Source organism: Triticum urartu, chromosome 3A (assembly GCF_056163025.1).
Source record: "Triticum urartu cultivar PI428250 chromosome 3A, HENAU_Tu73, whole genome shotgun sequence".
In the NCBI taxonomy this organism is placed as follows: Eukaryota; Viridiplantae; Streptophyta; class Magnoliopsida; order Poales; family Poaceae; genus Triticum; species Triticum urartu.
The window spans coordinates 712,306,828-712,319,602 of NC_141875.1; the positions used below are offsets into that span (position 1 = coordinate 712,306,828).

Sequence of the window (12,775 nt, forward strand, 5' to 3'; positions counted from 1 at the left end):
ACATGCTAATTAAAAGTCAAGTAGTTAGTGTGGGTAGCTGTCATCTCAAAGGATGTTCATGCATTGTTGTCCCATTCGGCAACACTATGTCCACCTTCTTTTAGATGATGTACAAATCATGTCGTCTTCATCGCTCATGTTTTTTTAGTTTCTAGCTTAATTTTAGTTAGATCGCCGAGTGTGCCGATTGGAGTTCGAGCTCGAGTTTGCCCGCAATTTGAAACATTTTTTTTACATATAAAATTTTGAACAAAACTGAAAATAATTATATATGAGTGCAAAATCTCATTAAGAGATACTTTTAACATGGTCTACGAAAAAAGATAAATTTATGGATATTTAATAGCACACAATACATGTACAGTATGCTATGTTAAGATCCACATAATTGCCTTTTTATTTGTATTCGGGAATAAGAACATGTATAACATACAAATTTGTAGCACGTGCATAGATCACATCTATGTTTATATATTCTTTTTTAGTTTTTTTCTAAATCCAAAGCATATTATTTTTTATTTTAAATCTATGATCACTAGAGCCAAGTCATTATGGGTTTTAATGCTGTCTCCTGAAAGTGGTTCTGATGGGAACAAGAGCTGGAACATACACTGAATCAATTGACTTCTGGAAAGGAATTATATTATTAATTTCTGTTGGTTTTCTTCTTATGCAATGTTTCATCGAATACTATCTTCTTTTGCGAATGGGGAGTGTCTCAAATATTCCGATATACCTGAAAAGCCATTGTTGACGACAAGTTGCTGAGAGCAAAGTTGAAACTACAATTAGCATGTTCGCCCCATGGGCCATACATGGATCATACACATATATACCTTTTCAGGTACATATATTATTGTCTAATCCACCATTCATGGGCATAATGATCATATATGTGCATGCAAAATCATTTAATAAATAGAATCAAAATTCAACAAACATATACCTAAACCAAAGTGAAATACACAGACGAAAAACATGACTTTCTTCTGAACAGAACAAAAATTAACAAGAATGTGTTCGTCCACTGCTTCACAATGGTCAACCACAAAAGTATAAAAGAGCTACATATGATACATAATGAGAGTAGGGAGCAACAATAATTAGACCTATCAACAAACTAATAAAAGTCAAGCAGTTGTTAGTATGGGTAGCTGTCATCTCAAAGAAGGTTCATGTATTGTTCTCCCACTCAGCAATTTTTTTCCCATACTTTCTTCTTTGGTAAGATCAATCGATTTGCAATTATTTTTCTCCTTATGGATTTTGGTTGCTTTCCGCTGATATATTGTTTTTATGGTGTCATTGTCATAGATGGATGTGGTCATCTTGGGGGTTCTCATTACACCTAACCAATTCATTACGCCTACATAATTAAGAACACATATCATTAGTTTGCCCAAATCGCATATACTTATTAATTCAAAAGCTATTGCATAGCAATTGAGAATTCTATCTCACTGATCACCTTTCATCTTTCATGCTCTCTCCTTTCCGACCTTGGTGTGCAACCTGGCAGCACTTGTGGCATGTGCATAGATCACATCCATGTTTATATACTATATGTTATTTTTTTTAGAAAAATCAAGGCTTAATTTTGAATCTTTTTATATAAAAATCTGGGTTCACTAGAGCAAAATTATCACGGACAGATGAGCACAAGAGACGCGACATACGTGAATAAATTGACTTTTGAGAAAAATATATTATTAATTTGGGTTGGTTGTCTTCTTACGCAATGTTTCATTGAATACTATCTCTTGTGAGCCCCTCAAATATTCTTCTGTAGCTGAAAAGCCATTGTTGACGACAAGTTTAGTGAGACAAAAGTTGAAGCTACAATTAGCATGTTCGCCCCATGGGCCATACATGGCCTATACACATACACTTTTTCAGGTAGATATACTATTGTCTAATCCCGCATTCATAAGCATAATGATCATATATGTGGATGTAAAATCATTTAGCAAATAGAATCAAAAGTCAACGCACATATAATTAATGCAAAGTGAAATACATGAAATAAACACAAAAAAGGTGTCTTCTTAACAGAACGACTTCAACAAGAATGTGTTTATCCACTACTTCACATGGGTCAGCTGCAAAAGTACAAAGAGGTACATATGATACATAATGAGAGTAGGGAGCAATAATAGTTAAACCTATCGACACACTAATTAAAGTAGTCAAGTTGTTAGTATGTGTAGCTGTCATCTCAAAGAATGTTTGTGTATTGCTCTCCCTTCAATCAAATTTTTTTCTCATACTTTCTTCTTTGATAAGATCGATCGATTTACAATTCCTTTTTCCTTATGGATTTTGATTGCTTTCCATTGAAATATTGCTTTCATGGTGTCATGTTCATAGATGGATGTCATCATTTGGGGGTTCTCATTACACCTACATAGTTCATGACGGCCAAAAAAAAACTCATTCATATCATTAGTTTGCCCAAAGCACATATAATTAATATTACAAAAGCTATGCGCTAGAAATTGAGAATTATATCTCAATGATCAAATTTAATCTTTCAAGCTCTCCTCTTCCAGGCCTTGGCGAGCAACCTTGACGAGGATATGACATTTGGGCATGTTAATCGAGCAAGGGGCACAAGTCTATCTGTCGTCCGACCTGGGTCGTGTAACCCTAGCTCAACCGGGTATATAAGGCAAGTTGGGAATCTTCTCTGGGGATCGAACATATTCTAGATCTTCCTAGAGCTAGGGTTCTCACCTACCACCATCTTCTTCTGGTCCGCCACTAGGCCGAGAGCTTGGAACCGAGAAACCAATCTCTTTGATGATCCTCCCGATCATCGGTGAGCACAACAACAATACAACCACCAAATGCAGGAGTAGGGTCTTACCTTCTCCCGAAGAGCATGGACATGGTAAATCCCATGCCTCCTATCTTACCATCTTGATTCACCGCTCGCACCCCCTTCGAATAACTGTTTTGCTGCTCGATGGCACTGCTGCACTCAAGATCACCGACAAACCTACCAACAACTTAATAATAAATATTTTATGACAAAAGGAAGCATCATATAATTGCAATCGTTTTGCACCTAATTCCTTAGGACAAGTAGTTTCATACATGGGTGTGGGTAACTAGAGCGTCACCGATTATACCCAAATTACTTACATAATAATTAAAAAAAGACTTGGTGTGGTTGAATAAAAACAGAATCACCATTTGATTGTTACAATAGGGTTAATCCTTGGGCCCTGATAAGTGCCACACGCGTGGCATGAAGCAATTTTGCCCTGACGTTTTTTGAATGCAAGTTTGGTTACCCGAGGATGACAAGTTTAGTTATGAAGCATGGCAACTTTCTGTTTTGATGGCAAATTTCAATTTTTGAGGGGTTTTTTTTCGGATGGCAACTTAGTGTCAAAAACGCCAGGACAGTGTTTCTTCATGCCACGCATGTGGCACTTATCATTTGGGTTATTCTTGGAGACCGTGCCCATATCCAAAACATTGTGTACTCAGCCTGGCCATATGTTAAAATTGTCACTTTGGACGATAGAGAAATTTTGACTAACTACGGATGTATTTTGAATATTTAGTTAATTTCAGGACATCATTTACACATACATACATACAAATGTTGGGAATACATGCATGCACGGGAACGTGCAAGGAAGGTCCCACCCCTACCTCCTCGACTCCTCCTTTCCCTTTGCCGGCTAACTTTCGCTTTCTTTCTCCTCTCTCTTTCCTTCTCTTTCCTCTCCTCTCTCTCTCCTCCCAATCCCCAATCCTTCTCTCTCTCTAGAGGACCTTAGGCGAGCACAGGCATCCAGGCTAGCAGCTAGGGTTGTTGGTGCAAGCTTTCCTTTCCTCGGATCCATCCCTTGCACATCAAGCCTCGATCGCACCTCACCTCGCGCTTTTTTGACGTCCCCCAAAGCACACACAGACGCCGGGTGCCAGGTTAGTTATTAGTTCCTCTCTCGGTTGGTGGACAGACACTAGCCAGCTAGAGAGAGATCACGAGATCAGGAGAGGCCGCCCAGAGCTAGAGCTAGAAGAAGAAGGAGGAGAAGGGGATGTCCATGGCTCATCAGGCGGCGGCCAGCGGCGGCGACACGAGGCTGACCAAGGTGTTCGTGGGGGGGCTGGCGTGGGAGACGAGCAAGGAGGGCGTGCGCGGCCACTTCGAGCGCTTCGGCGAGATCCTCGAGGCCGTCGTCATCGCCGACAAGGGCACCGGCAGATCCAAGGGCTACGGATTTGTGAGTACCCTACCCACCCAAACAATTCTCTCTTCCCCTCATCATCCATCCATCTTCAGCGGGTAATTCTCTTGCTGAATTGAGCTCCGATAATTGATGCTATGTCTGGATGGATGCTTGGCAGGTTACCTTCCGGGAGGCGGAGGCGGCCATGAGGGCGTGCTTGGATCCGTACCCGGTGATTGACGGCCGGAGGGCCAACTGCAACCTCGCCTGTCTCGGGGTCCAGAGGTCCAAGGCGCCGCAACCACTGCCTTATCTGCAGCCATATGCTGGTAATTAATTAGTGTTCTTCTTTGATTCACTTAAAATTTACTGAATTATGCTAATTAGATAGTGAGAACTGAGCGCCATGCACGTCTTAGTTTGATTGTTAGTCGTTGACCATGAACAAGAAGCTAGCTAGACGTGCTTGCATGATGCAATTATATACCAGTTACTGTTTGCTCAATTAATTAGTTAGATGTTTTTATTAACTTGTAATTTGCTCAACTATACTTATAGTTGATGACCATGAGCAAGAAGCTATGCTTGAGCACGTCGTGCATGCCATGCATGTATCAGTTACTGTTTGGTGTTTGCTAATCAAGATCTGCCAACTTAATTAATCAAGCATGTCGAATTGTAGATGATCAGTGACCAGATGATGCAAAGTTCTTGCCAAACTTAGTAGTTTTAGCTAGAGGTGCACATGGTTAAGAATGCACATCATTTTATGCATGCTTAATTAATGCAATTGCTGAAAACTACTGGTGTTACAGATTTGCTGGTACTAATTAAGGTGCGTAAACGCCTAATGGTTTTGCTGATGTTTACACTGTCGAGATTACACTTTAAGAAAGTATGTCTCTTTTGTTTAGAGTGAGTCTTAAGAACAAAATCTGATTTGATTCTTACATCACTCTGGAACAATCTGCAAGGAGATGCTAATTCTCAATGATTATTAATTTAATACTGGTGTAACTTTTGGCTGTTAAAGTATGTTTAACACTATTCAGAATGGTAATGTGAAAACAATATGTTTTTTATTTGTTACGAAATAGTATACTTATAGAATATAATTCTTTTACTAGCATATACTCCCTCCTTTCTTTCGAGGGAAAACATAAGGTGTTCTGGACATGTCTTGAGTCCACATTGACTACACATATCATTTGAATTATTCAGAATGATAATTGAAAAATCGTATCTGTAGATTTTTGTCATAAAGTATCTATAGAATAATATAATTTCCTTGGTCCTTGTTCATATAGTAGTATTCAGTAGACATTAGTAGTCAAATCTACACCTTAGTGACAGTGCCAATACCTAAAATATCAATTGTTATTTGTGACATAGAGTACAATGACATGCATAGCCGCATATGACTGGTTATAGTGGGAATAGCATAGGCAGTAACATACATACTCATGCAATGCCAATTAGACATATTAGTGACATGGCACAGTATTAACTGAGGAAAGATGGTGGCTATGTTACCATCACATAGTGCTTCTCAAGAGAAAATGAGTCTTCGGGATAATAAATAAAGATATTAACACTATGAAGATAGTGACATAGACTATTGCCATATGTATGACACTAGTATAAGTTATTCTCCACAAGGAGTAGCCTACCAGGGTGTAACGGTCAAAGGAGTATGCATGTCGGAGACTTGTCAGCCTCAACCAAACCGATGCTATTGGGATGATTCTGACAAACTAATCAATCGATGATGCCATAGTACACTAAACATGAAATTTCAGCCTAGGTTAAGGGCCATGGATAATGCAAATTGAGATGGAACTATTCAAGGAACATAGTACATGCACAATACCGTTAGTAGCAGTATGCATGCGCCCGACAGATTTTCACCCAAGGTGAAAAGGTCGCCCGCGCATGCATGACCTCCAGCTAGATAGCTTTGCTGCAAAGCTGTAAAAGGCAGGCACGGTTCGTTATTCTTGGGAGCTGGTCCTTGCTGCAACATCCACCAACGTAGGACTAGTAAATAAAGTTCGGCGCGTCTGTCTCTGTCCCGGATCTACACTTTTTAATCTGCCTCTAAAACTATAAATACTCACTCTGTTGATCTATGCGAGGCACGGTTTGACTGTCCTAAGTTGTGTTTGACCAATAATTAGTCTGACAACTCTGAACGTTACTAATTCTTTATCATGGTAGTAAACCGGTCCTTCACACGGTACCGTGAACAAGGTGCAAAAGAAGGAGAAACAGCATTGCATTGGCGCGTCGATCTGTCTTCAATTTATTCCAGTTATGCACGATCCGTGCAAGTACACAACCGACTTATTGGCTGTTTATTAACTTGTCCATGTCCCTTCTTCGTCCCCGCACGCAGCAGTAGGCCATGTCCATGGTGGAGGCAACATCAACACGAGGGCAATGAAAGCTGCCATTGCTGCTGCTGGTGCTGGTGGTGCCAGCTTCGTCGACCATGGCATCCAGCAAGGGATCCCTGCCGCGGCCTACAACATGTACGGGTGAGTGTGCTCCATTGGTTCCCTCTTTCTCTAGATCTGTACTCTTTCTCTGTGCTTGCTGGGGCAGCTCGAGTTTGCTAGCTGGAAAGGGGGTGGTTTTGGTTAAAGGCGGTTGCATGCTCGTTGATGGTTGGCGGTTGGGGGCCAGGACTGCACCGTCCATCCATGCTCCATGTGCCCCTGCTTCTCCCTCCAGCTTCCATGTGCCCCTGCTTCTCCCTCCAGCTTCCATGTGCCCCCACAGCTCATATATCCATATAGTACTCGCACTCTCTCTCTCTCTCTCTCTCTCTCTCATCCAAAAAACAAAGTGCAACTACCATGCATGCACTTTGTGTGTGTAGAGAGAGAGGGGGCAGTGAGGGGGGTGGATTAGGAGTAGGTTTAATGCGACGTAGAGCGAGGGTGGGCACCTAATCATGTAGGTATGCGGGGTAGAGCGATTGGCATGCATGCATGCATGCGGTGTACATGTATTAATGTCTTACAGATGCAGCTACAGAATACACATACAAGTTCGTTGAGTAATCTTGCTTTGCATCACCCACACATACGTAGTGCAAGAACACATAGGTTAACACAACAGCAACTAACATTACAGTTAGTAGTGTAGAAAAGATTGTTTACTTTTCAGCTTTGAATTATGTGTGATTTTCGCTTGGTTTAGCTCTGAACTATCAACTTGGCTAGTTCCCCTCCCTCTTCCTTTAAACCTCCTAATCTATATCATATCTAGAGCGTAGTTTACATCTGGCCAGCTTAATTTTGTGATGCCAAAATCGTTTCTGCAAAATTCTTACTTTTTTCTTTTGGAAAATTCACACATGAACTGGGATGTGGTGTCAAGTTGTGTGTAGTTTTTTTGTTTTAAAAAACATGAAAATTTATGACTCATGCAAAGAAACTAACCTATTCACATGTTTTTCACTTATCACAGTTACTCTTATTTGTAGCATAAACTTATAGGTTTTCAATTAGAATATGTAGGCATCCGGCCTCCTTCTATAAACTGGCTAGGCTTAATTTATACCTTACTTCGTCCAGACTTGCAGTTTTTGTGACGTAGTTGTTGATAGTTTTTTCTACTCGGTTAGTCAATTACAACATCTGCCTTGAGACAAAAGTTATAAGACATCTTTTGAAAGACGGAGGGAGTATGTGATAATGATATGATAGTTTATCATGTTAAGTAAGCAGAAACATAGTTTGAGGAGAAACCTATAGTGAAATTAATCAAGTGAACTAAAGTTACAAAAAAATTCACAAAATGTCCATATATGTACACCATGTTATAGCACGAGCACCCACAAAAGAAGAAGCAAAAATATGATCAAATGAACAATGCACAAAAGGCAAAATGTTTTTTATATTGTATATAGAAACCACTTTTAAGTACATTGCGAATTTGATCATATTTTTTACACGAAATATTGCACGTGCAGAAATTTAATATGATACATATCTACTGTTCTTTTTGACAACTTTTGAAATGCATAAAGAAAATTAACTCAAAACTCAAGCGACACCCTTCCATCTTACATGCACATTTGCTTTTCCCAAACTATACATGAAACTGAGTAAAAAAAATACTCCCTTCGTCCCAAAATAAGTGACTCAACTTTGACTAGCTTTAGTAACTTTGACTAGTTTTAGTATAAAGTTAGTACGAAGTTGAGTCACTTATTTTGGGACAGAGGGAGTAGAAGGAAACCGAATTTAAAAAAAATTGCAGAGAAAATATTTGTTTACCTGATTTCTATCTTCTCAAAATCAGTTGCAGGTACTCTCCATATTTCTCGGACTACGGCTACCAGCCACTGGTACGTATCCTATCCGTGAAAAAACAACTGTTTTGCTTGCTGGTCGTGAATTATTATTGTACAACATGTCTAATCATGTACATGCATGCCTCGCGCGAATTTTTTGCCAGACATACTATCAGGCGTACGGTGGGCTGGCCGGAGGGGCACAGTACCAGGTCTTCAACGGTGGTGCCGCCACAGCGGGGACGGCGGGGCTAGCAATGGCTGATCCTACCGGGCTCTACCCCTACTACCAATATGGCCCTGCTGTGAGCACCGCCGCTGCGTACAGCATGATGCAGTACCCCCAGATGTACCAGTATGCGGCGGTCGGCGCCCCGCAGGAGAGCAGCCCTACCGCAGTGTCTGGCCTCCACCAGTTCATTGGAGCTGCCGCGTTTGAGCCTAATACTGGCGGCCAGGCAGGAGGTGTGATTTTCTCTTAACTAAATTCTTGCTTGATCTAGAGATTCTATCTTGAAACCCATGATATTAGCCTTAAATCTGTTTTGGGTTAATTAAAGTGTTTTTCTTATTTTCTTCATGCAGGTATTACACTGGCTCAGCTGACAGCTCCAGCTCTGCCGGCACCTGCGCCACAGTATCAGTACAGGCTCGTCTCTCCCATGCCTATTGCAACACCAGATCAGAAGAAGCCCTTAGCCTAGAAAACCATGGCTGCCTTAATTAAGTCTGTCTCTTCATGCACCTACATATCTTCTTTCTTCATTTACATGCATATCTATGCACTGAAACTTACTAACTTGCTGCGAGTGACCACCATGGGTTTGGTGGTGCATTTGGCAAAGCTAACAGGACTGAAAGTCCAGTTTTCATTTTGTAGTGGTCTGGTACTCTGGTACCTAATTAAGGTCTTATACTTAAAAAAACTAAATGCATGCATGTCTCAGTCTAGCAGCACAAGCAGCTAATCTTTATGCATATATAGGTCACAAATTAAATAGTTAGTGTATCTTTGGTCAAATATATTAGTCATGCATTTAGTTCACATTACTTAGGTGTAGCAAAGTTTTTGGTGCACCTTGTGCTCTAAGGAAGAGTGCATGGTCAAATAGTTAAGTGGTTGAGTCGCTGCTGATTTTTCACAAGCAGCTTATGTCTCCCAGGGAAAAAAAAACTTTTTCATGGGGTGTAGCTCCATAGAAATTAAGCTCATGGAGTTGCACAATGAGTTTAGTTAGTCAAGGATATTTTTAAACACGTACATTGGGGTGTCCTTATATTTCTCTATTAATTTGGTCATTGACTTTGGTTCCCTTCCTCGTCCCCAACACCATGCATGCATTGCATCCATATGCATCCTCTTCACCAACTAAGGCAGCCATGGCTAGGCCCAAGCTCGGATGAAAACTTACATACTTGAAACAGTGACAAAATTATATTTACTATTAATTCGCAACAGATCTTATTATGTAATGACTATTATGAAATGCACATGCATATAGCCTCCATTTCAGAAGCTAATGTGCGTACAAATGCATATCTTTGGGACTTGCAACACATTGGCACTCTCTGAACTCATTTCCCGACCCTTCATTTGCATGTCACATTGCCGGTAGCTTTATCGTTGGGAACCTTAAATTATGAAAACTCATGCACAAACAATATTTTTTTGGTTGAGATCAATGCATAGAAAAAAAACATGGGTACCATTACCTATTACTCTTCGATTCCTCACAACACTGGGCCGGTCCTCATATTTTCATCACAGTTAATATTCATGGGAAGACATGTTAGATATTTTTAGAAAAATGTGCACATAATGTTTCATCTGCGTTAGTGGTAGGTTGTAGATGAAAAAAAATGTATCAAATATTGGAAATAAAGCCCGATTGATATAGATAAATGCGCATTTAGCACTAAGGGCATCTCCAATGCTTAGGCGCTTGGTTGGGCGCTAGACAAAAATAAAATTCCAAAAATTAGCTTAGTGTCTGTGTTAGCATCCAGGTCTACAGCGCAAATCACAATTGGCAGGCGCTAACAAAAGTTCATACCGTGCTTTTATGTTTATGAGTTAAAGCTTTAGCGCATCAAAGTCAAAGCATATACTTTAGTACGTACAAAGTCCATTTTTCGAATATCCACTATGATAATGAAAAAGTTGCATGGGAGTTTGGTGCGATTTAATTTTTTTGTTTTTTCTCGTGGGATAAAAAGGGCTTGAGCGCCCGACAACTCAGTCTTTATCGACATAAACTAGATTCCTGCCTTCGAAGGAGAATCGGGTGAAGCTACTGGGAAATCAATCTTGGCGTCCGTCATTAGCATTCGCATTGTAGATGCCTAAGTGTTCACATAGTTTATTGGAGAAAGAAAAATTTATTAAAATGCCAATATTTTTATAGTAAGCTACTCAATACTTAATTTGTAATAAGCTTTTTTTACTTATTCATAGCTCCATATGAGTCTAGTTTAACTATTTTATTCCATTGATACAATCGGGATTACAAAATCTTATTTTTAATAATGCTAGCTAGCACCCAAAGTTTTATATAATTCAAATAATTATATACACTTACAAATACAATAACGAATAAGTATTAACTCTTTATTGAATGTTTTTTGTTTTAGTTTGATATATTTTACTACAATGATTACCATCTAAATTTAAGCAAAGTATGACTAAAACAACAACAACAAAACTAAATCCATATACAATAGTTTATGCCTAAGATATACCATAGTGTGATTATATGTTTTAGTACCCAGAAGTATCATAGAGGCTCTAAATATACTTAATCTAACCAATATACCAAAAGAACTTTCTAGCTAGAGGACTCTAACAATATGCCAATAGAACTTTCTAGCTAGAAGAGGAATGCATGGAAAATGCCAAACTAAGACCGAGCTCCATGGAGGCCTTAGTTTGAAAAAAAAAATCAAAAATTCAAACTTGCCAGTTTAAAAAATTCTGAAAAAATGCGCATGGACCTAGTGAAATAGTGTACATGTGTGTAAATTTTCAGGTTGAAATACGTTGCAAATGTGAGCTACACAAAGAAAAACAAATCGGGGGCTTTTTAGCATACTCATCCTCAAAATCCATGATTTTGTTTTTTATGCAGCTCGCAGTTCAAGGTATTTTCATCCTGAAATTTTACACACATACACATTGCATCCTTGTATAGTTTCTTCGAATTTTTTGAAACTGAAAAGCCTGAATTTTGAATTTTTCAAAATTAAGGCCTCCATGGAGCTCGGTCTCTAAAATGCCCTACTCGGAATGCATAGCTTATTTTAACAAATATGTAATTATATAGTGTATGTGGTGTCAATAAGTGCCTTCTCCTATGTGCATTTATTCTCATAGGAGAAATGGTAGCAAGGATCATTTTTAGGACAGTAAAACCGCACCTAATCCCAGCCCTATCATGACTAGGCAGTTTTTGTCCGTTCGTTTGTTTGATCTGGCCAATGTGGACCGTTAGATGTGCTGTCAATGAGGTGTCCCATGCAATTTTTTTCCTGACCACTGTCCTAAAGGGACGCTACTCTGAAAGGAAAAACAGAGATCTCTGGTTGCATTGGGGGGGGGGGGGGCGTTTTGGCTCCAGGGAGCGTTTGCTCCCGCATGAACAGTAATTCAAAAAAAAGTACTCCCTCCGATCCATATTATTTGTCTTAGATTTGCCTTCACAAGGATGTAACTAGACATATTTTAGTGTTAGATACATATGTTTCTAGAGAAATATAAGACAAGTAATATGGATCGGAGGGAGCAGTAAAATGTTTTTAAAATATTCTGTTTTTTTGTGATTGTTCGTATTAGTGTCGCAAGCATGCTTGACAATTTTCATGCGAAATGGAGCTTTGGTGTTTCGTTGGTAAAAGAACAAATTTGGGTTGACATAATTGGTGGTAACATTTGGTGTTCAATTTGTTTTTATGCACTGGCCAAAATGTTTAACCTTTTATCCTAATATTTGCAGGTAGCATTTGGATGTGACTGAATCCACAATTTTTTTGCTGGGACATTTTTGACATTTCAAAAATCTTTTCTCGCACAAGAGCACGTGCACCCGGAGTCAAATTGGATTACATGGTTACTTGGTCCTTTTCTCCTGGCCCATTTGTCTACATTCCATGCAACAACACCAGAGATCCAGTCGATCGGGCAGCTACTCCAAGGAACAGTTCTCAACCTCGTGACGTGAGGGTTTCGTCTAGGGCAGCCGTCGCCGTTAGGGAATTATTGGTCTCCTCGCCTCCGGCTGCCATCTTGGCA

At 39.7% G+C, this 12,775-nt stretch overlaps 1 protein-coding gene across 4 annotated transcripts; it reads left to right on the forward strand.

Annotated features, from left to right (window-relative positions):
- Positions 1-3,679: 3,679 nt before the first annotated feature.
- On the forward strand, positions 3,680-10,049 carry LOC125546158 (uncharacterized). Of its 4 annotated transcripts, none has more exons than XM_087514200.1 (6): positions 3,680-4,241; positions 4,366-4,516; positions 6,586-6,724; positions 8,499-8,544; positions 8,655-8,955; positions 9,076-10,049. In XM_087514200.1, exons 1-6 carry the CDS (start codon positions 4,056-4,058, stop codon positions 9,192-9,194), a joined length of 942 nt encoding a protein of 313 aa, XP_087370326.1. In that variant the 5' UTR covers positions 3,680-4,055; the 3' UTR covers positions 9,195-10,049. The 4 variants fall into 4 exon arrangements, with proteins under 4 accessions (XP_087370326.1, XP_087370325.1, XP_048566284.1 ...); XM_087514199.1 differs by having other exon boundaries at positions 3,684-4,241; positions 6,583-6,724; XM_048710327.2 differs by having other exon boundaries at positions 3,685-4,241; positions 8,505-8,544.
- The last annotated feature ends 2,726 nt before the right edge of the window (positions 10,050-12,775 follow it).

Bases quoted from the DNA above. Each gene is read 5' to 3' on its own strand.
- LOC125546158 (XM_087514199.1), top strand. From the start codon at position 4,056: ATGTCCATGGCTCATCAGGCGGCGGCCAGCGGCGGCGACACGAGGCTG. The intron at 6,725-8,498 runs GTGAGTGTGCTC...TCTCAAAATCAG, and splicing joins GCGGCCTACAACATGTACGG to TTGCAGGTACTCTCCATATT. The intron at 8,545-8,654 runs GTACGTATCCTA...ATTTTTTGCCAG, and splicing joins ACTACGGCTACCAGCCACTG to ACATACTATCAGGCGTACGG.